At 39.2% G+C, this 22,458-nt stretch overlaps 4 protein-coding genes across 4 annotated transcripts in view; 2 read left to right on the top strand and 2 right to left on the bottom strand.

Moving 5' to 3' along the window:
* Nucleotides 1–279: 279 nt before the first annotated feature.
* spast (spastin) lies at nt 280–4,520 on the bottom strand. Its single transcript, XM_020596867.1, has 16 exons — nt 4,161–4,520; nt 3,958–4,041; nt 3,748–3,831; nt 3,483–3,640; nt 3,225–3,358; nt 3,021–3,114; nt 2,861–2,935; nt 2,670–2,741; nt 2,497–2,572; nt 2,307–2,398; nt 2,114–2,193; nt 1,982–2,024; nt 1,810–1,889; nt 1,652–1,722; nt 1,533–1,573; nt 280–1,423 (listed from the first exon to the last, which is right to left on the bottom strand). Exons 1-16 carry the CDS (start codon nt 4,276–4,278, stop codon nt 1,298–1,300), a joined length of 1,428 nt encoding a protein of 475 aa, XP_020452523.1. The 5' UTR covers nt 4,279–4,520; the 3' UTR covers nt 280–1,297.
* A 2,311-nt stretch (nt 4,521–6,831) lies between these two features.
* memo1 (mediator of cell motility 1) lies at nt 6,832–14,503 on the top strand. The gene is made up of 9 exons (XM_020601810.1): nt 6,832–7,302; nt 8,989–9,070; nt 9,167–9,235; nt 9,416–9,528; nt 10,014–10,125; nt 10,681–10,823; nt 10,979–11,055; nt 11,527–11,631; nt 12,046–14,503. The coding sequence occupies exons 1-9, from the start codon at nt 7,242–7,244 to the stop codon at nt 12,175–12,177; spliced, it is 894 nt and encodes a 297-aa protein (XP_020457466.1). The 5' UTR covers nt 6,832–7,241; the 3' UTR covers nt 12,178–14,503.
* A 1,417-nt stretch (nt 14,504–15,920) lies between these two features.
* On the bottom strand, nt 15,921–18,522 carry mkks (MKKS centrosomal shuttling protein). Its single transcript, XM_020601800.1, has 4 exons — nt 17,461–18,522; nt 17,053–17,234; nt 16,534–16,644; nt 15,921–16,446 (listed from the first exon to the last, which is right to left on the bottom strand). The coding sequence occupies exons 1-4, from the start codon at nt 18,443–18,445 to the stop codon at nt 16,018–16,020; spliced, it is 1,707 nt and encodes a 568-aa protein (XP_020457456.1). The 5' UTR covers nt 18,446–18,522; the 3' UTR covers nt 15,921–16,017.
* A 318-nt stretch (nt 18,523–18,840) lies between these two features.
* The window catches only part of slx4ip (SLX4 interacting protein), a 31,646-nt gene continuing 28,028 nt past the window's right edge, over nt 18,841–22,458 (top strand). Inside the window, exon 1 of the mRNA XM_020601088.1 lies at nt 18,841–19,318. Coding sequence (XP_020456744.1) covers nt 19,292–19,318 — 27 coding nt within the window. The 5' untranslated portion in view covers nt 18,841–19,291. The remainder of the gene's footprint in view (nt 19,319–22,458) is intronic.

Below are 22,458 nucleotides of genomic sequence, written 5' to 3'. Positions count from 1 at the left end.
CTGTAGCACCATCTACCCATAGGAGTGAAGCATACTGCATCCCATGGATCGTGAGTATTTTTTTTTTAAGTCTGATGCAGATATGCATAATGTATGTTCTGAAACATTTTCTTCTTTATAAAAGTTGTTTGATGATTTTTGTTGTGAAAAACTAATTACAATATACTCACAGAGCATTTTCTTGTTTATTTTACAGGATAGCTCAAAATTTATAACCCTTACAAATATTCACATGCAGTGTAAAACACTTGAAAAAATGTTCGAAAGGTCAATCTCCCTACTGTATCAGACGGGTTTAATGAGTTGGGGTCCCCTGTTGGATTGCATGGAAACAATCTGATATATTCGCTGAGAGGGCGTGTAGGGGATAAAAACAGCATTAAACTATTTGGTTTTTTAATGTTTTCCTTTCTGTGTCTTGTTTAATATGAATTTTCATAAAAAAGGTGATATGACATTTTTAGTTTTGGGTGCCACAAAACAAAATCAGTTTAAGCACTCACGTAAATTGATCTGCATTTAGTATCCGATTGAAATGGTCTTACACTTGTATAGCCCTTTTCTATGCATTGCAGCACACTCAAAGTTCTTCAAAGTTCAAAGAAACTTCAACAACTTTATTGATACATGAGGACAGTGGGAAGTCATCACAGTTCTGCTCAATAAAATACTTTTCAACCAAATGTCATAACTCTTTTAGGAAAAACAATGTTGGTCAACACAATAATTCATTCCTACTTTCAAAGATAACTACCCCCAAAATCAAAAGTGCAAATGGAAAAACTTTCTTACACATACAGAATCACCAAATGCTGCAAACCTTTTCCGAGATATCTTCACTCTTGCATGTTTACAGAGCACTTGGTGATCAGTACCACCAACATATCAATGTATCAGGTATCTAATGGATGTGTAAAAGTCTTAAGTGTGCCAGGATGTACAGGACAAAAATGTGCTACCCTCACAAGAGTAGGACCCTTTGACATGTTGCAGGACATTCTTCAGAATAAATAATGCAACTTCAAGTAGCAACACTGTTCTCTAAGTATTTTAGGAGTATAATAATACAGTAAGTAAGCCTGTTAGGAAAGCCTTTTGAAAAAACAGGAAATTTACCCATAATCCCTCCAAATGCCATAACATTTTACATTACACATATAAGGCTTTACCAACCTATAAAGGATTTATTCCAGATTTTTAGGTTCATTAATATTGATCTTGTACCTGCAGAGTAAAACAGAGGACTCTCCTGTTATTTGATTTTCAGTTTCAGACAAAATTACTGTAATCTTCAAGTTCAATAAGCAGTTGTATCACCAAAATCTTTGTTCCATTTGGTATACATTTTCAGAGTGGCTGGGTTAACGCTGGGCTTAATGCGCTTCAGGGAATCTTCGAAGTCTTTCATCTTGATGTTACGCATCTGTTGGTCCACACGAGCATAACAGTACAGATAAACTCTATTAGGTAATGGTTAACTGATATAAAGGACATTTCTGTAGTACTGTGGGTACTTTTTAACAGCATCTCACCTCATTAACAGCCATACTCCGGATTTGGTCTGGTCCCAACTCTGTAGGGGAGATTTCATATTGAAATCATGGAAGCAAGAATATGAGATCAATCCAGTAATGTGTAAAATGGGGCTTACCTCTAATTGGCCCGAGTGCGGCGTCTTTGGCTAATGATGTGAGATCACTTCCTGAAAATCCTTCGGTTGCTCTGTCACGTTACATGTCCAAAAATTAATACAAGTTACCATGAAAACACTGCTGTACTGGCCTTATAGCAAGCAAATATGAAACTCACTTTGCCAGATAGGACAGCTCATTTTTGCTCAGCGGATTTCCATGCTTTTCCAAAAGATTTTTTAGCAGTGTGCATCTTGTCTGGAAGAACAAGAGTTACATAGTAAAATTTCAAAGCTAACAAAAGACATTCAAGAGTGTATGAAATGTGAAACATTTTGCACATTAAATACCTCCACATCTGGCAATGTCACATATATTCTCTTTGCAAAGCGCCTATAAGGTAAACATAAGAGGAAAATGGTGGTAATCTCGAGAAAAAAACAACAGTAATATCAATATGCATGTAGAATTGAATAATAGACCTCAGCGCTGCTTCATCAAGTTCCTGAGGTCTGTTGGTTGCTCCCATTACAAGCACCCTGTCATCCCCTCCTGACTGCACCTGAAACCCAGAAACATCGCTGTGAAATAACATCAGTGCTGCTATCTGGCATAACAGCGACTGAAGGTGTTCTGAACACGGTGCATCACCACATTTCAGAGGGTGCTGCTTACCCCATCAAACTCAATGAGGAACTCTGTTTTCAAACGACGAGCGGCATCGTGTTCTCCCTCCCTCCTTTCACAAAGCAAACTGTCCACTTCATCTGAAATTAAAAGACAACATGAGGTTTATATTTAGAAGCTTGAGGGCTAAAAATTTGTGTTTTAGCTAAATCTACATTATAAATAGAGTAACACAAACCAATGAAGATGACAGAGGGCTGTAATTCTCTGGCGACTGCAAACAGTGCTCGTACAAGCTTCTCGCCTTCACCCACCTGTGGTGGAGTTGACCAAAAAGGTTAGGAAGCAAATCAAAACATTGAATTTAGTGTAGCATTGCAATATACTCTAGAAAAAAAAGTCTTTTCTTACATATTTAGAGTTCAGACTGGCAGCGCTAATGTTAAAGAATGTGGCGTCAGACTCTGCTGCAACTGCTTTGGCCTTGTAAGAAGACATAAAGGCTGTGATTCAGATAATACTGGGGCACTGTAAACAAATTATAACACTCAGTTTGATCTGAATGAATCAGTTTGTTGTGCTGGAATTAACACTTAACTTACCAGCATAGTTTTCCCATTTCCGGGAGGGCCAAATAAAAGCAAACCACGTGCTGGAGCTCTCAGGCCAGTAAACAGCTAGAGGATAAGATGTGAAAAAGCATTACTGAATGTGTATATCAGAAAAACCACAAGCAGAGACCAAGTATTTATAATTGTTCACCTCTGGTCTTAAGGCAGGCAGAATGACAATCTCTTGGAGTGCTTGTTTGGCCAGATCCTGCCCTGCGATGTCTTCAAAGGATATAGAAGCCCCTCTGCAATGAGTAGAGCATGCCACTTTAAATGCAGCGTGTGCTCTTTTAAAAATTTGCCTGTTAATAGTAGCACAATTTACAAGTACTGTAATAGCATTGCTTCTACATACCTGTCAACAATTTCATTCAGAATCAAGTTGGCCAGTTTGCTGTCCACATTCTTGAAGTTTTTCATATCCCTCTTTAGTGGCTGTTTTGCAGCTGCAATTTTTCCATTTTGAGCTTTTCCCACCTGTGGAGCCACCTTGGAAGGAATACAAATATCCACATAGCATTACACAATCCATCAGAAGCAGACAGTCAGAAATAGCACACAACTGGACAACTTAATTTAAATAAACAGATAAATAAATAGCCAAACAACCAACCTTTGGATCTGTGGATCTAGGCACAGCTCTGCCAGGCTTGATGTTAGTGGACAAACCACGCACTGTGGGCTGGCTTTTAGGAGCAGGCTTTGGCTGTGGGAGAGCATGATTTGAGGTCTTCGGTGGAGCACTACTCTTTTTAGATGCCAATGATGTCTCTGTGAACAAAACAGGGCATTCATTCAGCATTCTTTAATAGTATTTTGATAAAACCAGTGAACACAGTCTATACTTGACCATGGCAGACAACCAAAATGTCACTTACCTAAAAGGGTCAGCCTGTCTTTTGCCATGGTGAGATTGTTGACCATTTTATCCTTAAGTCTCTTTGCTCGGTCATATTGATCTTCTGCTAGAAAACATGGAGTATTAGGCTAAAGCATATCAACACAGCACACAATGCAAGTTACAAGAGTATTAGGCTAAAGCATATCAACACAACACACAATTTAAGTTACAGTTGGGTGCATATTACCTTTTCCGGTGAGCTCTACTGCAATGCCCTTTTCAAGTTCAGCAATCCCCCTCTTGTACCACTGCACAGCCTCCTCCTTTTCTCCTGTCATCACAGAGGAGCTGTTTATTTCAGGCTGTCACACACACGACACACCACACCAAAACACACCACAACATATCAGCTAATAACGCATAGACACAGTGTGGACACAGTAAATCAACCTGTTTCGTCTTCATCGATCCTTAATGCCTTCGATATATATTCAAATGCCACCTTATGGTAGTTTTTGATAACTTCATGGCTGTCTTTGCTTTTAGTTGCGTTTATTTTGGCCGACATTACTCTCACGTTAACGTTGATATCTCCTTGTTCTCACTTTGACTTCAAAGTTAGCCACTTATGAAAGAAGACAGGTAACATTTAGCTTTTGAGTCGCATTTATAATCAGGTAAATCCGCTATTTATTGGTTATACAACAACGGTTTTGACATATATATCACACTAACACTAGTATCCAAACACTTCCGCTTTCCCGTGTGCTCTTGCTATAAGTCCCGCCCTCCTGTTCCGTTCCTCTGACAAAAACAAAGACCAGAACTTCTGGTTGGATTTTCAGAATAAAAAACTTCAGCAGCATGGTGCAGCCATGGAGAACTTTTCTTGGGTGAGGGTAGGAGTTAGACTAATCACATTATCTCAACAAATGGCCATATGAAACAGAATGTAAATGCACTTTTAATTATGTATATTCACATACTTTCTTCTGAAAAAGCATTTAGCACTGACCCTTAGAACTGTGTATTTTACAATATTGAGAAAAAAACTATATTAAGGTTTCTTTTGCATTTAATTTAAAACATTTCTGAGAGTACATTCAGGACTGTCAACATAGCAGCTTATCAATACGCAGCTTATATTTACCTGGAAATGTTTTTACCCCAGTAATACTGAAAAAAAATATTGACCTAGGATATGGTAGGTAGGTAGGTAGGTAGGTACTTTATTGATCTCTCAATTGGGAAATTTCAGTGTTTCAGCAGCAATGGAAAACAAACAACATAACACCATGAGAAACAAACACTACACACATATCTTAATAAACAAATTTCAGTACCTCAAGCAACAATAGAGAACAGACAGCATAACACCATGAGAACAAGCACCGCACACCGTATGTAATCAATATAGTCATCTAAATCTTTTTTTTGGTTTGTTTTACTTACCATGACAAGTGACACCTTCTCTATCCCCACACTACAGTACCTTTAAAGTGACCTAATATAATTTTAAGATGGATTTAAGTTTCAGTAGAGACTTGAGTATTAGCCTTCATTTCCCCCTATCCTAGTGCCAGTTAAACCCTTTTTAGTAACTTATTTTTGTAAAAGATTCATTTACAAACATCAAGGCATCAGATGAACACTAAATATGTGCTTGCGTAATAAAACATAAGCTTTGGGGGCTATGCCTTTTTTTCTTTTCAACATAAGCCCTGGCTGATTGGTTCGGTTTGTCATGTGAATCACTTTGGATAGAGTGTGTTCAGACATAGGATATCCCTGTTTAGTGGCGTTCATTTGAATCTGTCTTTGCAGAGCAGGTTGGTTTGTTGCTGTTGTTTGCGTTAGTTGCTTTGAGAGTTAGTAGTGTTGTAGCAGATTGTGTATTTAGTGGAGAATCAGTGTAGATAGAGAGATAGATCAATAGATAGCTAGATAGTAAGTTACATAGAGAAATAGATAAAATAGTTACACAGTTAAATAACACTAGATATATATAGTTACACATAGTCCTAAATAACATTAGATATAGATATATTACATATATAGATAAGATATATATATATAGAGAGAGATATAGATATATATTGCATATATAGTTACCTAAATCTCTATGAATTATCCAAGCATTTCCTGTGTACCCCGGCCACATCTGTGCCATGTGAACGGGTTTTTTCCAAGGCTGGGGAAATAGTCTGTAAAAGGAGAAACCGCTTGTGTCTGAAAACTGTGGATATACTGTTAGTTCTCAATAAAAACTCATAAACAGTTACACAAGCACACCCTCTTTACCCACATACCCATGAACCACTTTACCAATGAACTCCAAAACAAACTTTGCAGAAGTCCATACTATAATCTGTATTTGCACCAGTCCCATGTGAGAATGACATCTGTCTGAATCTGTAGAGCACATCTCATGAACGTAGCAGCATCATTTAAATGTTTACATAACACAAAATATAAGTGAGGAGCATATAGGGTTACACTCAGAGGTGCCAAATAAGAAACATGGTCTTCAACATGTGTCCATGTTTATTTTATATTTTATTGTGTCAGCTTGAAACCATACAACCATGTAGTGTAGTGGAACAGGAATGTGCATGGCGAATCAAATCCCAATCCATGAACCAATAAGCGACACGTCTTGACTGCACTTCAATTTCTTGACCACTAGATGTCCTATTGGAGCACTGTGTCATTGAGGCCTCTAGTAATGAACCATTTGTGTGAACACTGTGTCGAAGCTTCAATAAAGCCTCATCGGCCATCACTAGCCCTGACATGATTGCTCAGGTCTTTTTATAAAAATAATTTGTATATATATTATTAGTTAGGCGATGCCTCCTGATTCAATACAAATTTAAGTGTTCATTTCTTTTAAGATAATAGCAAACACATATAAATAAATACATATAGATAAATGCCGATTGACTTCCTGCTTCTATTGTCACACTGTACCCGCTCACCTGACGGGAAAGACCAATTTCATTATCGAACAATCATTTCAGTAACGGCTACGCCTCCAGAATCTTTCTACGAATCACTTTATGCCGGCTATTCAAACAACCAATCAAAATGCCCGAACGTCACTGTGATAGCATTTCAGTGACGCCCCTTACCTGGCTTGACAGACAAATCAGTAAAGGACTGATCCTCACTGTGACAGCTGTTGGTTTTATTATTGTACTTCAGGCTGTTCTGTGTTGGCACATTATAGACATTTTGTATTTGGTGTCTTTGAAAATTTGCATGATAACTTAACCGGACTGTCTTGACAAACTGTCGTTAGCTGCTGTCTCCGGTTAACTTATCAACCGGTAACATCACAACTGCCAGCTCACGGAACACTGAGCTTGTTAGCCTGCTAGCCCAGCTGTCTCTCTAGTCGAACAACCCTTTGTGTTCACAAGCAAGTTAGCTAGCGGGCGTTGTTTCTTCTCCAAACATAGGCTTTTGCAGTTCTATTTTTTTCGTCTGAGAAGAGTTAAGGAAACCAAGATAGGCGGCTTGGGAACCAAGATGTCGAACCGAGTGGTGTGCAGAGAAGCAAGTCACGCCGGGAGCTGGTACTCTGCTTCGGGTAACTCAACAGAGCACCGTCCGTTTTAGCACACTGTGTGCTAGCTGACTGTTTTTCTCTCATGGCAGCGTGCTTAATTAGTTTCACTGGCTTTTTGTTTTTTATCACCTCATTAAAGTAGCATCAAAACCCGTCGAATACATGGCTTGCCACAGCAGACGGTGATGGTTAACGTCAGGGTTGTAACGCTAACGTTAATCCATCTGATGCAAAGTCGGCAAGCTAACATTTAGCTGGTATTGACTCCGTTATGCTTTATCCCCTTTGGTGCATGGTTGGTTTGAGCTGATTCAGCTCTTCCTTCTCGGATGGTCGAATGAAAGGTTTCAAAACAAACAGACTTCTGCTGCTCAGCATGTTTCTTTTTTGGCAAGCAATCAGTTATTAACTCAGCAATAGCTAACTTGGCTAATATTGCAGAACTTCTCGGCCTGCTATCTGGCTAAACTAGGCTTCCCGACACAGGCTGCCAGCAGCTATTTTAATTTAATTTGCCTGTACTGTTGTGGTTTTTTTGGTCATGCTGACCCCGACTCGCACAAATTAAGTGCATAAATATTCCCTGCCTCGAGGTAAAAGGCTTGGAAGGGCAGGGCAGAACACTAAATCCTGTTGTATCCCTTCTCCCATTTCACTAGCTAGTCACTAGTTTCTTTTTGTTAAACCCTGCAAACCTGCCTGTTTATCCTTTGCTTTGCTGCCTTGTAAGTAATAACAGTTTTCGACCAAACATATACAGTAGGTAAACATAACAGAATTGTTGTATTTTATGTTCGTTAAGTAATATGTCCCTAGGCTGCATCTGTCGACCCTGATCTCCATGTCCTTATTTGTTTTTACAAAACTAATTATACCAGTTCTTTGCTTTTCCATGCAGATGTAATTATGTACATCAGTTATCTAGGTTTGATTGATGTTGACATAAGGTTATCAGCTTTAGACACTGGTAAAGAATCACATTAAAGTTTAAAATTTTAGTTTTTTTTTTTTATTGTTTAACCTGGATTTGAGCACACATTTGTGTATAGATTCACAGCCGAAGTCTTTCCAGCAGCTTATAAGATATTGTCAAGGACTGTATTAGGTGTCAGCAGAGATGGGTTATAAGTTTAGAATATGCAGTGGACATAATAAAGGTCATTCCAGTTTGTCTCAATTTCTCTCCCACAATAACATAGCAAACAGCTAATGAGGCTAAATTAACCACTGTTGCCACACCCCACACATTCATTGACATATTACAGGCTTGTAGCTCTTCTGTATCTATCAAATCCTATTTATCTTGATCAGATAATTTGTATTTTTATCTGTGTTTATTATTCATTCCATTCCAACTTTATTTATAAAGCACTAAAAACAACCAAAGTGCTGTACAGTGTAAATAACAATATACATTAAAAATTAACATAACTTACAAGTACAGACCAAATCAACACCAATGTAAAATATCCCCCGTTCTGGGACTAAGCGGTAGAAAATGAATGAATGATTAGCTGACCTCAAAGAATGCGTAGGCATATACCAGTAGAGCAAGTCAGATAAATAAGCCATGAAGGGATTTAAAAACAAATTTTAAAAAATGCTGGCCCACTATGTCATTCATAGTCTTGTAGGGAAGCATAAAGAGTGGATGGCTACCCTTTAATCCAGTGATCCAAAATTGTCTTTTCATCTCTACCTTTTCAGGATCCCAGCTGAATGCACAACTAGAGGGCTGGCTATCCCAAGCACAGTCCACGATTAGACCCGCTAGAGCCATCATAGCGCCGTAAGCACACATTTACAATTGGAAGAAAAACAACTAAAAATGTCAGATGGTTTCTGTGATGCCATCTCTTTCTAATTTGACATGTTTTACTTGCAGGCATGCTGGTTATACCTACTGTGGTGCATGTGCTGCACATGCCTACAAGCAGGTTGATCCCTCTGTTACGTAAGTCATTCAGTTTTCTCTTAATTTCTTTATTAAAGAATTTGCTATGTATGACTTTCTTATTTGACATTACTCCCTACAGATTTGAACTCATGTTAGTTTAGATAGTAAAATAGAGTACTGGTGGTATTGTGCGTGTTGTGAACAGAGTGAGTGAGATAAAGTCCTGTTGTCCATCAGTCGTAGGGTGTTCATCTTGGGACCTTCACACCACGTGCCCCTCTCCCGCTGTGCCCTGTCACCCGCAGGCATCTATAGAACACCTCTCTATGACCTGAGAATCGACCAGAAGGGTATTCACTGTTTTTACTCATGACATTGTGATTTCTACAGTTGTGTGTCTGCTCATATGTTAACACATGGTAACTGGTTAATTATTTAGCTGAGTATTTTCAGGGTGATGTGTGGGAGTAACATAACTGCTGTAGGTTTCATAAGTGTAAAAATAAATGCCTTTTTTAATGCCAAAAAACACATTCTGGATAATTAAAAAAAAAACAGCACAGAGCTATCTTAAGACCCTTTCTTCATTGTGGTTATCTTACTCTAGCCTGAACAGTTCTAACATGCAGACCTCAAGCAGTCTGGGGAGGTTGATACACTTTAAATCATCCTCTGGTGACCAGAGAGTTCCCTGACTCGAAGGATAAATGCTTTCTTAATGATGAGGTTTTGCTCAGCTAGGTGATTATCAGGATCTCCAAAAATTACTTAATCATTAGACATGGTCATGGTCACACACACACAAATTAAATTGAAACTCGCTTCTCATTTACAGTTTATGCTGACCTCTGGAAAACTGGGTTGTTTGAGCGGATGAGTCTACAGACAGATGAGGACGAACACAGTATTGAAATGCACTTGCCTTACACTGCTAAAGCCATGGAGAGGTAATGCACATACGTAGTAGCATCGGCTAAAGAATCAACACTATATATGTTTCATAAGGAACAATCTCGCAGAATGAAGCTTTTTTTTCCTCAGCTATTATTGACAAAACAACAATGGCTCGTCTAGTTCTGTTCTTTCATTTCACTGCCTTTCTAAACATAGGTCAGAGCCACACTGATGCAGGGACACATGGAATGTATGGTATGCATAACTGATACAGCCTTCTGTTGATAGGAATCAAAAGCATTCTCTTCAGAAAAGCAGAGATTATGTAGTATGAGGTGAACTGAGCACATTTACACACATCATTCATATGGGTTTATGTAAAACCTGTAGTGTTGACTGACAAGAAACATTAATGTACTGTAAGTGTTGCATGTATGCTGTAAAGGTGCAACTCACTGGTGTCAGTTAATTGTGTAATAGGCTGCAGGTTTTCCATTTACTTGTTGGACACAGATTTTATTTCCACTCATGCCCATTTGACACAGTTTTGACAGTGATAAGTGCAGTTATTGTACTCGAATTGTTGATTCAGTCATCTTCTGTTGCAGCCACAAAGACGAGTTTAGCATTGTCCCTGTGCTTGTGGGCGCCCTGAGTGAATCTAAAGAACAAGAATATGGGAAGCTGCTTAGCAAGTATCTGGCAGACCCTTCCAACCTTTTCATCATCTCATCTGACTTCTGCCACTGGGGTAAGTACTGCCAAATAAAAGTAACGAGAGTAAGGCTTTCTCTGAGATTATCATGTTGTTAAAAGTTTGTGATCTCAGGATAGATTGACCCTAAATGTCATAAATGTGACGTGACTGTATCCATGCTTTGTACCAATACCCTCTCTCCTTTGGAGGTCAACGGTTCCGCTACACGTACTACGATGAATCTCAAGGGGAGATCTACAGGTCTATTGAGCATCTTGATAAAATGGTAACCTCTGAGATGTATTCAACTGAAAGTCAAACGCTGGAATCATGTGTTGGATAAAATATATAAAGGAAAGATCTGGATTAAAATCAGCCACATGCACAGGTGTTATGGAAATTAAGTAATATTATATAGACCCTGAAATCACAATGACATGGCATTTTGAATACCTTGTGTGCAGTTAATGTGACTAATTTGTTGTGCCTGCTAAAATACATTTTGAAGAAATGAAAATAGAAAAGGATAGAGAGGATTTAGATATTTTATTTTTCTTTTGATCATGAATTTTTTTGTTATCTATGTGTTTTGGCAGGGTAAAGTAGTTTGAAAATGTTAAAAGGTAAAAAAAAGAAGTTTTGATGTCATTGCTTTTTAAAAAATAAACAGCCTCTAAAACTCAATAGCCTTGTGCTTTTTAAGGCCACATTAAAGCTTTATAACTGCTGTTCCACTTATTTTTCTCTGCTTGTGAAGGGGATGGGAATTATAGAGCAGCTGGATCCCATGTCTTTCACCAACTACTTGAAGAAGTATCGCAACACCATTTGTGGGCGTCACCCGATTGGAGTGCTGCTAAATGTAAGTACAGAGGAAAAGACGCAGTATTTAACATCGTGTAGACATGTTGATGATGGGTCTGCGTGTCCCAAGCAATAAATCCGCATCCTCACCAGCTGATGATCCATATGCTGTATGTGTGATGCATGGAAATAAAGAAAGAAAACTGTATTGTTGACTGCTGGATAGTCCTGGTATTTTAAGAATGATAAGAAAAAGATGTTTTACTTTAACTTGTTACTCCACAAACAAATGCAGTTGAAGACATCTTTGGTGTTGTAACATCTGGTTACTACTGCTAGTAGTAAGCTTGATGCCATGTCTAAGCTATGATAGGACAAGTATTGTCCTTATAGCCTGTGTGCGTGTGGTTGTGTGTGTAATACTGCTGGCATGCTGCATAGTGTGAATAAAGTGGATGTTACTGTCTTGCAGGCTGTGGCTGAGCTGAGGAAGTCTGGTTTAGAAATGAACTTCACTTTCCTAAACTACGCCCAGTCAAGTGAGTGCAGGAACTGGCAGGACAGCTCTGTGAGTTACGCTGCTGGGGCACTCGTCATTCATTGAGGTTGACTTTTGCAGGGGCCACTGCAGCACCGCTGCCCTCCCCTTACTATCTATCGCCATAACCTGACCCAGACACTCCCGCCCCTCCCACCCCGCCCCAAGTTATGCCCACTATTTGCAGGAAGACAGTTGAAGCCAATAGTCTTTTTTTTTTTTCCTCTCTCTCCCCCTCAGCTTTCCTCCACGTGTCTCCACCCTCCTCTCAGTTTGAAGCGTGTGCTTTGCTTGAAATGCGGTTTTGAAATGATGTAGGAGCAATCGGTTCGAGGAGGTTTAATTTGACTCGGAGTAAGCGTTGGGAGGGGGAAATCTTATTCGATTTTTTTTGCAAGGACTGCAGTTGTCCTCTTATTCCCTTATTGTTTTCCTGATAAATGATGGATTTGAGTTGTAATAATGCAGTCTTTACATTTGGACTTATGTAATTTGCCTCAGAAAAGGAATGAAAATAAAACTTCAGATCTTAATGGATATTACTGAAATGTTGCCAGATGAAAATGCAATGAGTGCGTTTGCTGACTGCTGTAAGCTACATGCAACTTAAATTTTGAAAACCGTGTCCCAGGTAATTACTACAATTGCTCAACATAAAGTACAGTATGTTGTCATTGTTAACAAAGGGCTGCCCCCAACAAAGTTCATTAACTCTGTACAAAGCCAAAAACCTGATTACCTTATTAGTTTATTAAATATTATCCTTTACTCATGTTATTCCTTTTATTTTTCCCCTAGTTTTATTAGACGTGTTTGTATTTACTCACATAGTGTGTTAGATTTGAACAAAAGCAGTGTTGTCAGTTTAGCTCTAAAGCCCACAACATGGTTTGCCTGTTAAATTAGTGTGTGTGACACTCCTCCCAGGATCCAGCTATATGCATGTTGCATTATAGATTTGTTTTACCAGAGCCACACTGCAGATGTGGGTGCTACAGAAACATACTCAAAGCTGGATATTGTGTATTGATTTCAAATACTGACATCTCTAGTGTTTGTTTACACTGCCACCTTGAATCTTTGTAGTCGATGAATTGTCAGTATAGAAGACTCGAACAAAGTTTTTTGTTTTTGTTGTTGTTTTGCTGGACTTAGAAAATGTATTTTGTTACACATTCAGTTTTATTAGATCAGCAAAAGTTTTGTTATGGGCTCAACCAAGTAGTGCAGCGGTAAAGCCCTAGATGATCTGCTTAAACTTGTAGGAACTGTTACTGTATCTGTTCACTAGGTAGTAGTTTACCTCTCTTTTAAATACTGTTTTGATTTAAGAATGCCAAAAGTGACTGGGAAGTCTTTATCCTTATTTCAAGGTTTGTTTCCCAGTTTCACTAGTTCTCTCAGTATAGGAGAATTTACTCCTAAAGCAGTAGGAGTATCACTTAGGCAGTTAGCTATAACAAGTAATAGATGGCTTGAGCTTTAAGATCAGTCTCAATGCTTTGCTATATGGTTTAGGAATCTACCCAGAAACGTCACTGCTGCTCCCTGCATACTAAACCTGAATGCATATTGATGAGTCACAGGGCGGTATAGGCTTTCATCGACAATATGATATAGGCCGCACTCACCTTCTTTTCTGTTGTTAGAGATCTGAACATCACTCATTACTGACTGACTTTTGCTGCTGAAGGCATTTATTCCCATTGAAACGATGCAGTCCTCTAACATAGGTCCCTCTCTCACCACCATAAGAGGCATTGCACGTTCAGCTACAATATCTGGTGAACCAAGTGGACACAGACTAAAAGAAGAATCCCCAGGCTCACTTGACCTCCGATGTTAATTTGATTTAAGGGAAACTAGTAAAGCATGACACACTGTGCTATTGTGCCTTTTATCACTGTTGCACATAAAGCATATCCTTACTTTTAGTCTTATTTTAGAATGTGTGTTTTCAGTCTTTGGTTTTTCCACATGGACCCTCCCCCTCGCCTAGTGCTCAACAATGTCTCCAGCTCCCCCAGTACTCCACGAGTGTTGTGACCTGTTCCCCATGTGTTGGTCTCAATGGCACCAACTGTTATCTCCTCTCTCCAGCAGGGAGTGGTGTTCTGTTTTCTTCACCTCACCTCACCTCACCTCAGTCCTATAGAGACAAAGGCTGAACCTCAACACTGTTCATTTTCTGTTTATTGAACTTTGTTTACCTTTTAGAAAATGGTTTTTGTATTTTTTTAATTTCTTGCTTAGAAAATGGGATCTTACATGACACAAAACTAAAATATACTACTTAACTACTCCCTAAATGGAGTTTTTTTGATCTCAGGTTCCACTGACAAAGCATCCCAACAGGCTCTTCAGATAGGGCTGAGGATTCATGTTACAAAACAAGTAAAATGTACTGAAAAGCATGTCTGCTCTGGTGTCTTGTTCTTCCAAGTATTTACAATCACACATTGAATAACCACTTATATTTTCAACACTGCAATGGTTGTAATGTGGGCTGTTAGTTTGGTTGTAAACTGGAATTTTTAACCCATTTACAGAGCATATAATGTAGACACCCTGGTTAGAATTGATATCTAACACTTTGCCAGTGAATTACAGTGGAGACACTTAGACATGACACCAGCAGAGGGAGCCAAGTGAGTGGAGGAATATAGTAAACTGAACACTATGCCTTCATTTCTGCAACTAAAAAGTATTGTATATACATTTTTTAAAATTCTTAGTTGCCATTTATTAGGTACAGCTAGCTAAAATTAACCCAGTCTTAGATGACAATCCTTTCTTGAAGATTATAAGAAGTTTGCTGAAAGTTTTAGGAATCTGCTAATCCAACTATGTCATTTTAAAAGATGTCTTTCATGCTGCTGCTGTATTGTGTTATCCTAAGAGGTCTTTGTGTTATTTTGTCCATCTACATTTATACCAATGAGTATAGACTCAATATCAGAAACAAGCTGAATCAGCACCTCAATGAAGCAGTTTGCATAAAACTGTATTCTTCTATTACAAACAGGTTAATTTTCTGACTTTCTTGTGAAAAGATGAACTGCAATAGGCACTGGATTTATCATGCCAGAAAAACATGCCACCAAATATAGCCACCAAAAAGCTGCTGCCTTCCAAATGAGAGATCAGTTTCCAGACTAGCAGCATCATGTTCACAAGGAATATTTCAAATGACAGAATGTTAGTGAGTTGTTAAGTAAATGTATGTGAAAGTACTAGTTCAACTGTCATATTAAGCGCAATCACAGCCCACAAAATGCAGACTTTCCCTCTGATTAGATTATTACAGAAATGCCATCATATCAAACCTTTAGCATTCAGTTGCTGTGTAATGTTTCATTAAGGAAAGGCAGGTAATAACTTTAATGAGTGTGAAGTTATGGTGAGTTTGGTCAGTTCTGTTTAAGTGCTGTCTGCTCACTCCTTAGTAACTTAGTCTTCACAGCTTTAGGAAAATTTTATAATCAGAGTCACAGAATTTGAGAATGTTCTGGCTGGAATGTCTAATGTGGAAGCTTTTACTACTCTCAGCTCAGCGTCTCTCCTTACCTGGAAGAGATTTGTACTGTCATCTCATACAAGATGGCTTAGAGAGGTTATGTTTGATGTTAAAGTGGAAAAAATCAAGTTCAAAATGAATGGAAACATGAATACATTTGAAAGAGTTTAAAGGCCGTTTCTAGATTATTATGACAACCTAACCCAGGTAACAGATTGGGAGAGTTCATAATTTAAACTTTCTAGTTTGGATATTTCATAGATTTATGCATGAGTGATTTTTTCCCCTCTTCTTGTTTGGTATTTTATATTTTGGCATACTATTCTGTATTTCACATTAGAATTTCAGGTAATCAAATAAGGCCAGAGTATAGCAAATACAGCATTCAGCTAGTTCACATCTTGAATTATATATGTCACATCTAGTGCAAGATTAGCTGTTTCTACAGCCACCTGCAATGCATTGAGTTTAGCTGCGAAGGAGTCCAGCACACAAGGCTGCATAACATTGTCTCTAGGCAAGAGTGCAGGTGATAACTCTGTGTATTGAGTGTTTAAGTATGTCCACTTCTTGCTTGGGCTACTTCCCACCAGTCCACAGCCACATAAACCAAAGTTATCCGCCATCTGATCTTTCACAACATCTGCAGGAAGAGTCCAGTGGTGAGCATGAGTCAGATCGATTAAAGAATTCCCACCGTTGTGCTCCAGTGCTGTGGCTACAGACTCCAGAGAACGGCAGAATCCCTCCATGCCAAGAAGATACTCCATCTGTGAGCACCCTAACACTGATGCTGTTTGTGCTACTTCATTCTTGCTCTAAGAGAAAAATATGACATAATCAAGACATGCTTTAATGTGTTTGCTATAAAAAAAAAAAAGTGAAGTCTAAATATTGGATCTCACCTCGTGTCTGACATAAGCCGCTAAGTGAGTCTCGGTGCATCCACCTCCAAGTAAGGCAGATGGTTCCCTCAGGGTGAGCCTCAACACATGTTCTGTCTTCTGGCACACCACCTTAAACAGTCAAAGAGATGAAAATTAAAACATCCATTCAGTTGTCATTTGCCTACTATGACTGGACATTCCAAGCTCATGTCTATGTGTAAAATTATTTTTGTTTTAAAAATATCTGATGCCAGCTGATGGATGCTTTTTTCGAAATTGCTGCAGAAGAACATTCTTAGTTAAACACCCAACTGAGCATGATAGGGCCATTTATTATTAATCATTTCTGCTTTATTGAATAATATACAGTGAAGATTGTAAATACGTGCAAGGGAGATCCATCTAATAAGTTCAGTCTACAATGTGAATGGTATACAATTTGACCTTCTTGCATCTGGGTGACCAGTTTCACATCTCTGTCTATCTTAAACCCCAGAAGCCTACAGCACAGTCCCAACACTCAACACTTTATCTTACCTTCAGCTCACTTAACATTGTCTCATTTCTGTGGCAGAGGACCATTGTGCAGACCACTGACTCCCCAGGAGAATGTAAATGCAGCATTGTCTGGGATCCAAACTGCCTAATACTGAGATCCCTCACCTTCCCATAGGCCTTGGCTGGGATTGTGGTATGTAATGAGGCCACAGGTTGAGCACCTATTTGATCAAGTTGACAAATATAAAACAGGATTTCAGATGTTGGTGTAATATTACAGCAGTAAAATATCACATAGATTACAGACTACTTTAACAAGATCATTCAATTTGTAGCTATTATATGAGTTTAATAAACTGTGCCAGAAGGTTAGGTGGGTTTAACATGTCTGCACAACATGGAATTGCAAAGATAAATCTGCCAGTGGACCCACTCCTAAGGACCTACCTGTCAGCTGAATAAGTGGCTCCATGAGGGTGACTCCTAGTCTCTCTACCACAATGATACCATTACTCTTCAGGTATTGTTGTAGTACTGGGTGTATGACCTTCTGGCACACAAAGAGCTTCACTTCATCTTTAACCACCTGCTTGCCGACCTCCAGGAGTTGATTCAGGATCTGTGAATCTGTATCTGCACCTTGGTGCACTTGAATTATCCCATCTCCTAGTTCAGAAAGGTCTCCAGCAAGAGATACACTAAACACCACCACAATTAGTGGAGTTGAATGCAGGTGATCTGCCTTGCTGATGCAAAATGTATCAGTAATATTCAGCAGCAAACCTGGAAAGACTGCAGAGTCTAGCACAGAATAGCCCTCCACAGAGACCGTCACTGTCTTGCCAAGACTGACTATACCTGGCATGTCACAGGGAATGGTCAGCAAAAAAGCTTGTACAGTTAACTTACTGATGTGAAGTGTCTCTGGCTCTGTCAGCACACACGCTGGTTTGCTGGAGATAATGCTACGAGCTAATGTGATCATGTTCTGGCTGCTGCTAAAGTCGAGCTTCACTTTGCAACCACAGTCTTCACGTTGTAGGTAACTGGTGCACAGACCCAGCAAGTGCTTGTTCACTTTAATGGCCACGTTTCTTTTGAGAGCAGCGCGATTTGCTTGGTCAATTAGAGTTAAACACAGAATGGCAGCAAACAAACCACAATCACTGAAACGAGAAACGTGGTTGAGGATGGAGGTTTTCAACATATTGACAAAAGGCTGTGAGGAGGAAATAGCTGGAAGGAGAACTGAGGAGGTGGAGGTAGTTACAACGTACCCTCCAATATTGTTATGAATTTGTTTTAATCTACCTGTTGGACCAAAACAAGATCTCAGAAGCTGCCTCAGCAAATGAAGCTTGGTACAAATATCAGTGTTGCCCAGTGGTAAATCCGTACAAACAGAAGGAGCTTTCTTGACGACTCGAGCCATCACGTAAGCAGCAATTTCTCGAAGCACTGGCAAAGCAAGTTCACCGGTAGGATCACTATCGCAACATATAAGCGAAGGTAGTGTCCTTTTAGCCTATTCACCGAAATCTGAGTAATAATGCTTCTTTTGCTGCTTCTATATTAAGCACCTTTGATGCCGTGGGACTTCTAGCATTGCCTGACCAATATTAAACAAATTTTGGGTATACCCTCGATGATAGTAAGTTAAAACAAATGAAAGCATATCGAGTTCATAATATGTTGTCCCTTTTATATTAATATGAGTATACAGATAAAAATTGACAACGTGTAATATCGAGATTTATACAGGACATTTTCAATATGCAACTCGTTTCTATGGTAGAGGTTACAGCATTGGGTCCTAGTGGGGTCCTATTCAATCAGGCGTCGTATTATTTTGTTGTCTTTTTTTTCTGTCAAGACAGAAAATTTACCGATAGGTCCATAAAAGCGTGATGATAGAGATGGACACGCGTTTTACTCAATTTTCCGACGTATGCTTGTCATAAACCAAAGCTTTGCAGTTGTGGGATTACAAACTGTAGGATGCATTTGTGTGACGTCATTTCTGGTGGCCCCGTCGTTTGACAAACTTTCAAAATTTTTGGTGGTGGGAAATCTGCGGTTGGTTAAATGTAACTCAAACATTTAATGTTTTTGTGGCATTGTTGCTGTGTTATTTGCTATTGAGGGCTTAATGTTAGTGCATCTCTTTGTTTCATAGAGGTAGTAATTTGTTTTGTGGGCCCAGCTTTTAAGATTATTTGAAACGATAACTTCCGTTACTGTTGAGAGGCATTAGACACTGACTGCCGTGTTCACTGCAATGGCTCCTCTTAAATTTTCCATTAAGGTAAGCAAAAACATTTTCCTGTCCAGTTTGGGTTCAAAAGTAAAAGGTAAGTATCTAAACACATGGTAATATTATTCTTCAGTATCTTGAGAACCTGTTGAGCATGTTCTTTTCAGTGACCACAAAGCCTCATATTTACTTTAAACAAAATGCTTTCCCACATAAAATGCACACAAGATAATAAAGAATATGAGGACTCTGTATTTGATTAAAGTTTTTCAACCTTTATTGCCAGTGTTCATAATAAACAACTGTCTGTCTTACTGCCAAACAGAAGAACTGTTTCAGACGCTACTTCCAACAAGTGACTTGAGTTATTATGGTCTGTGTTAAACCAGTGAAAATCAGTTGTGCATTTGGGTAAGCTGTGCAACACATGAATATACTTTATACTTGCTTCTCTAACATTTATGTTATTAATATTCTTTTGCAATGTCTTCTATGTTGCCCACATTAATTTTTCCCTTCTTACTACCAAATTCTCCGGCCACTAGAGGGAAGTACAGATACATTTTTCAACAGTCTTCCCTCCACATTGTGATGTTATTATTCATCCTTTTAGCACATGTAATTCAGAGTTTTCAGCTGGGCACCTTCTGCAAATCTCAACTCATCACTTCCCACAGAGCCTTGTTAATGGACAGAGCAGAGGGAACTTATTCCATTAAAAAGCCAGAGTTTGATGCTCTGTCAGGAATAATGCACATCAGATGGTTTTGTTAAGTGCAGGGAAAGTTGATTGTCTCTCTTGTTGATGTTTCATTTACTGAGAAGGCAGTAGAAATTTGCACTGATCTCACATCCTCTATAATGCCATGTGTGTCTAGTTGACCAGATATTGTTTTCCCCCCTTTATTTGTTTCATATGCATGCCTGCATACATGCTTCTCCACTATCCCCCTCAGTTGGTTGTGGGAGAGTAAAACCCTGGAGGTTCATGAAAGGTTCCTTCCCACTGGGCACATAATGATACTGTTGTGTTGCTCTGCCTGAGAAAATGAGCACAGCCTCTACTATGCTTAACCAACTAACCACAAACAAGTATGTTAGAAGAGATTAGTTCAAACAATGGCATTTAAGACACTACCCTAGGCCCCTCTTTTGCAAAACAAACACCACTGCCGCCACATTTTAAATTAATTAACTTCTGAGAATATTAAAAACAAAAATCTGCACAGAGACATTGTTTTCATTAAGGCATATTGCAAACACTGTTTGCTGGCTTGCACATAGAGGAAGGATTATTGAAGCATTTATGAGTTATGTTCTTGGATTCACCATGCCATGTTTAATAGACTATTGAGCAGTGTGTTTTATGACCCTTTCTCCTAAAATATTTTCAAAGCAGCTCCCTCTCTGGTTTGTGGAACTGCAGGAGGTGCTGGTATGCTACTTCTTAAACTATATAGTGACCTACCACTTCTCAGATGCCCTGAAAAGGGCTTACAGGCAAACACTAATCCACTGAATGCGATGACATTAGAGCTGCAGAATTCTGCAGTCTGCCTTCTATTAGCAACATGCACTGCTGACTTCTCACAATCTAATGTAGGTTGTTGAGACAGAGACCAAAATCATTTGCTTAAGAACAAAAAGCTTGAGGTATCACAGGGCAGTTTATTGTCAGAGGTTTGTGTGCTGTTTGGTGTTGGTGTCACTCTGCAGATGAGCTCATATCAGACCACACATCATGCCTCTGTTCACAGTCACGGTAGTCTCATTAGAAACATTTTGACACTTTGCAGCTTGTAAAATCTTTCATAAGAGAAAATGAAAAGGATTAAAAAAAAAAAAAAATCAGCTTGCTCTTTCTATCCACCAGTTTCTTAAGGATGTGACTGCTTGAGTTTTGTTTGCTGAGTGTTACCTGGAGATATTCCTGTCTGTTCTTGCTGCTGGAATTCCACTCCTGGGTTGTGTCTCATTTTATCCTGAAATAAAGAGGACTCAGGTGTGCTAACATTCACCGGAATGAAGGGAGTTTTGCACATAAAACAGCTCCACAAACTGTCTGTTAATAGCATTTGCTTCAGTAATAATGAAGTCTCAGTCTTCACTGCTGAATGTCTGGCAGTTTGGAAAATTGGAAAAGGGAGTTTTCTCTCATTTTTTAAGGGGAAACCCAGGTGACTCAGCACAGAGAGAGAGCTGGGAATGAGGCAAATACAGCCTGAGAGCAAGGTTGTCACACCCATAGATCTAAAGAGCTCCCCTGGGCTCTTTGCAGGCTTGCAAAAAGAGAGAGTAAGTCAGAAGAGAGAGAGAGACAAAGGGAAAATAGGAGAGGTTTTATTGAGTGAAACTGCATCTGCTGCTCCTTCTCTCAAAATGTAAACATCTGTGGCTGGTTAGTGTTAGCCTCTGAGCTAAGTGCAGTCCGGGAAGGTCTGGTTCTTATACTGTGCGATAGTAGTGGCAAAGGGCAACAAGGTGGGGAGGCGAGTGAAGCTGCGAGTAGAGTTTGGGCCCCATGCCCAACCTGGAGTAGCACAGGCGGGAGGATAGAAAGTGTGGTCTGGAAGAGAGATAAGGAGAGGTAGAGAGTGTTTTGGGATCTGAGAGTGATATAGACCAGAACTATGAAGACCAAGGGAAAGGAGCCATCAGTGAGTTTGAGTCAGGATTGGTTAATTTAAAGACAGACAGTATAAAGTATATATAAAACATTTTTCTTGTGTTGTGCTGTACACCGTGGGCAATTCAGTCTCAAACGTTTCTAATGCTTTTGTCGTTGTTAACCCCTTTCTTACTGCAGGTCATGATTGGCAGTGGGGAGAGCTAGGTTGAGCTTAGCCTGCAGGAAGACTTAGTCCTATTCATTCAGTGTATGTCAGCACACAAAAGATGGCACCATAAAGGATTTGGTATTAAGTAGTGCTCCTTGCTGCCTTTCATTCAGCCTTTAGCCTCTGCTCATAACTCTAAAAACCCTGTGCAAGACAGAGAACAAAGCAGTGCTGGCCCGCTTTAGTATATATGAAAAGAATCGCTTCCTCTAGAGCTTGGCCCTTCAAACCTTTCTTTCCAGCAACAACGACAATAGTTCAGAGCATTGCCTTAAATGTGCCAAAGCAAAGTACACAAAGTAGCATAGCTCACGAATGTGATAAATGATTGTCAGGTTAAGAAAATCCTTTACA

This window comes from Monopterus albus, unplaced genomic scaffold (genome assembly GCF_001952655.1).
Source record: "Monopterus albus unplaced genomic scaffold, M_albus_1.0 scaffold3.1, whole genome shotgun sequence".
NCBI classification, from domain to species: Eukaryota; Metazoa; Chordata; class Actinopteri; order Synbranchiformes; family Synbranchidae; genus Monopterus; species Monopterus albus.
This window is presented reverse-complemented; position numbering and strand designations above follow the sequence as displayed.

Excerpts from the sequence above, each read along its gene's own strand:
- spast (XM_020596867.1), bottom strand. The coding sequence starts at position 4,278 with ATGTCGGCCAAAATAAACGCAACTAAAAGCAAAGACAGCCATGAAGTT. Across the intron at positions 2,936-3,020 it reads TGCCTGCCTTAAGACCAGAG|CTGTTTACTGGCCTGAGAGC; the intron begins GTGAACAATTAT and ends CTTATCCTCTAG. Across the intron at positions 2,194-2,306 it reads TCCTCATTGAGTTTGATGGG|GTGCAGTCAGGAGGGGATGA; the intron begins GTAAGCAGCACC and ends TCTGGGTTTCAG.
- memo1 (XM_020601810.1), top strand. The coding sequence starts at position 7,242 with ATGTCGAACCGAGTGGTGTGCAGAGAAGCAAGTCACGCCGGGAGCTGG. Across the intron at positions 10,126-10,680 it reads ACTGCTAAAGCCATGGAGAG|CCACAAAGACGAGTTTAGCA; the intron begins GTAATGCACATA and ends CTTCTGTTGCAG. Across the intron at positions 10,824-10,978 it reads ATCTGACTTCTGCCACTGGG|GTCAACGGTTCCGCTACACG; the intron begins GTAAGTACTGCC and ends TCTCCTTTGGAG.
- mkks (XM_020601800.1), bottom strand. The coding sequence starts at position 18,445 with ATGGCTCGAGTCGTCAAGAAAGCTCCTTCTGTTTGTACGGATTTACCA. Across the intron at positions 16,645-17,052 it reads CAATGTTAAGTGAGCTGAAG|GTGGTGTGCCAGAAGACAGA; the intron begins GTAAGATAAAGT and ends TGACTGTTTAAG. Across the intron at positions 16,447-16,533 it reads CGGCTTATGTCAGACACGAG|AGCAAGAATGAAGTAGCACA; the intron begins GTGAGATCCAAT and ends TTTTTCTCTTAG.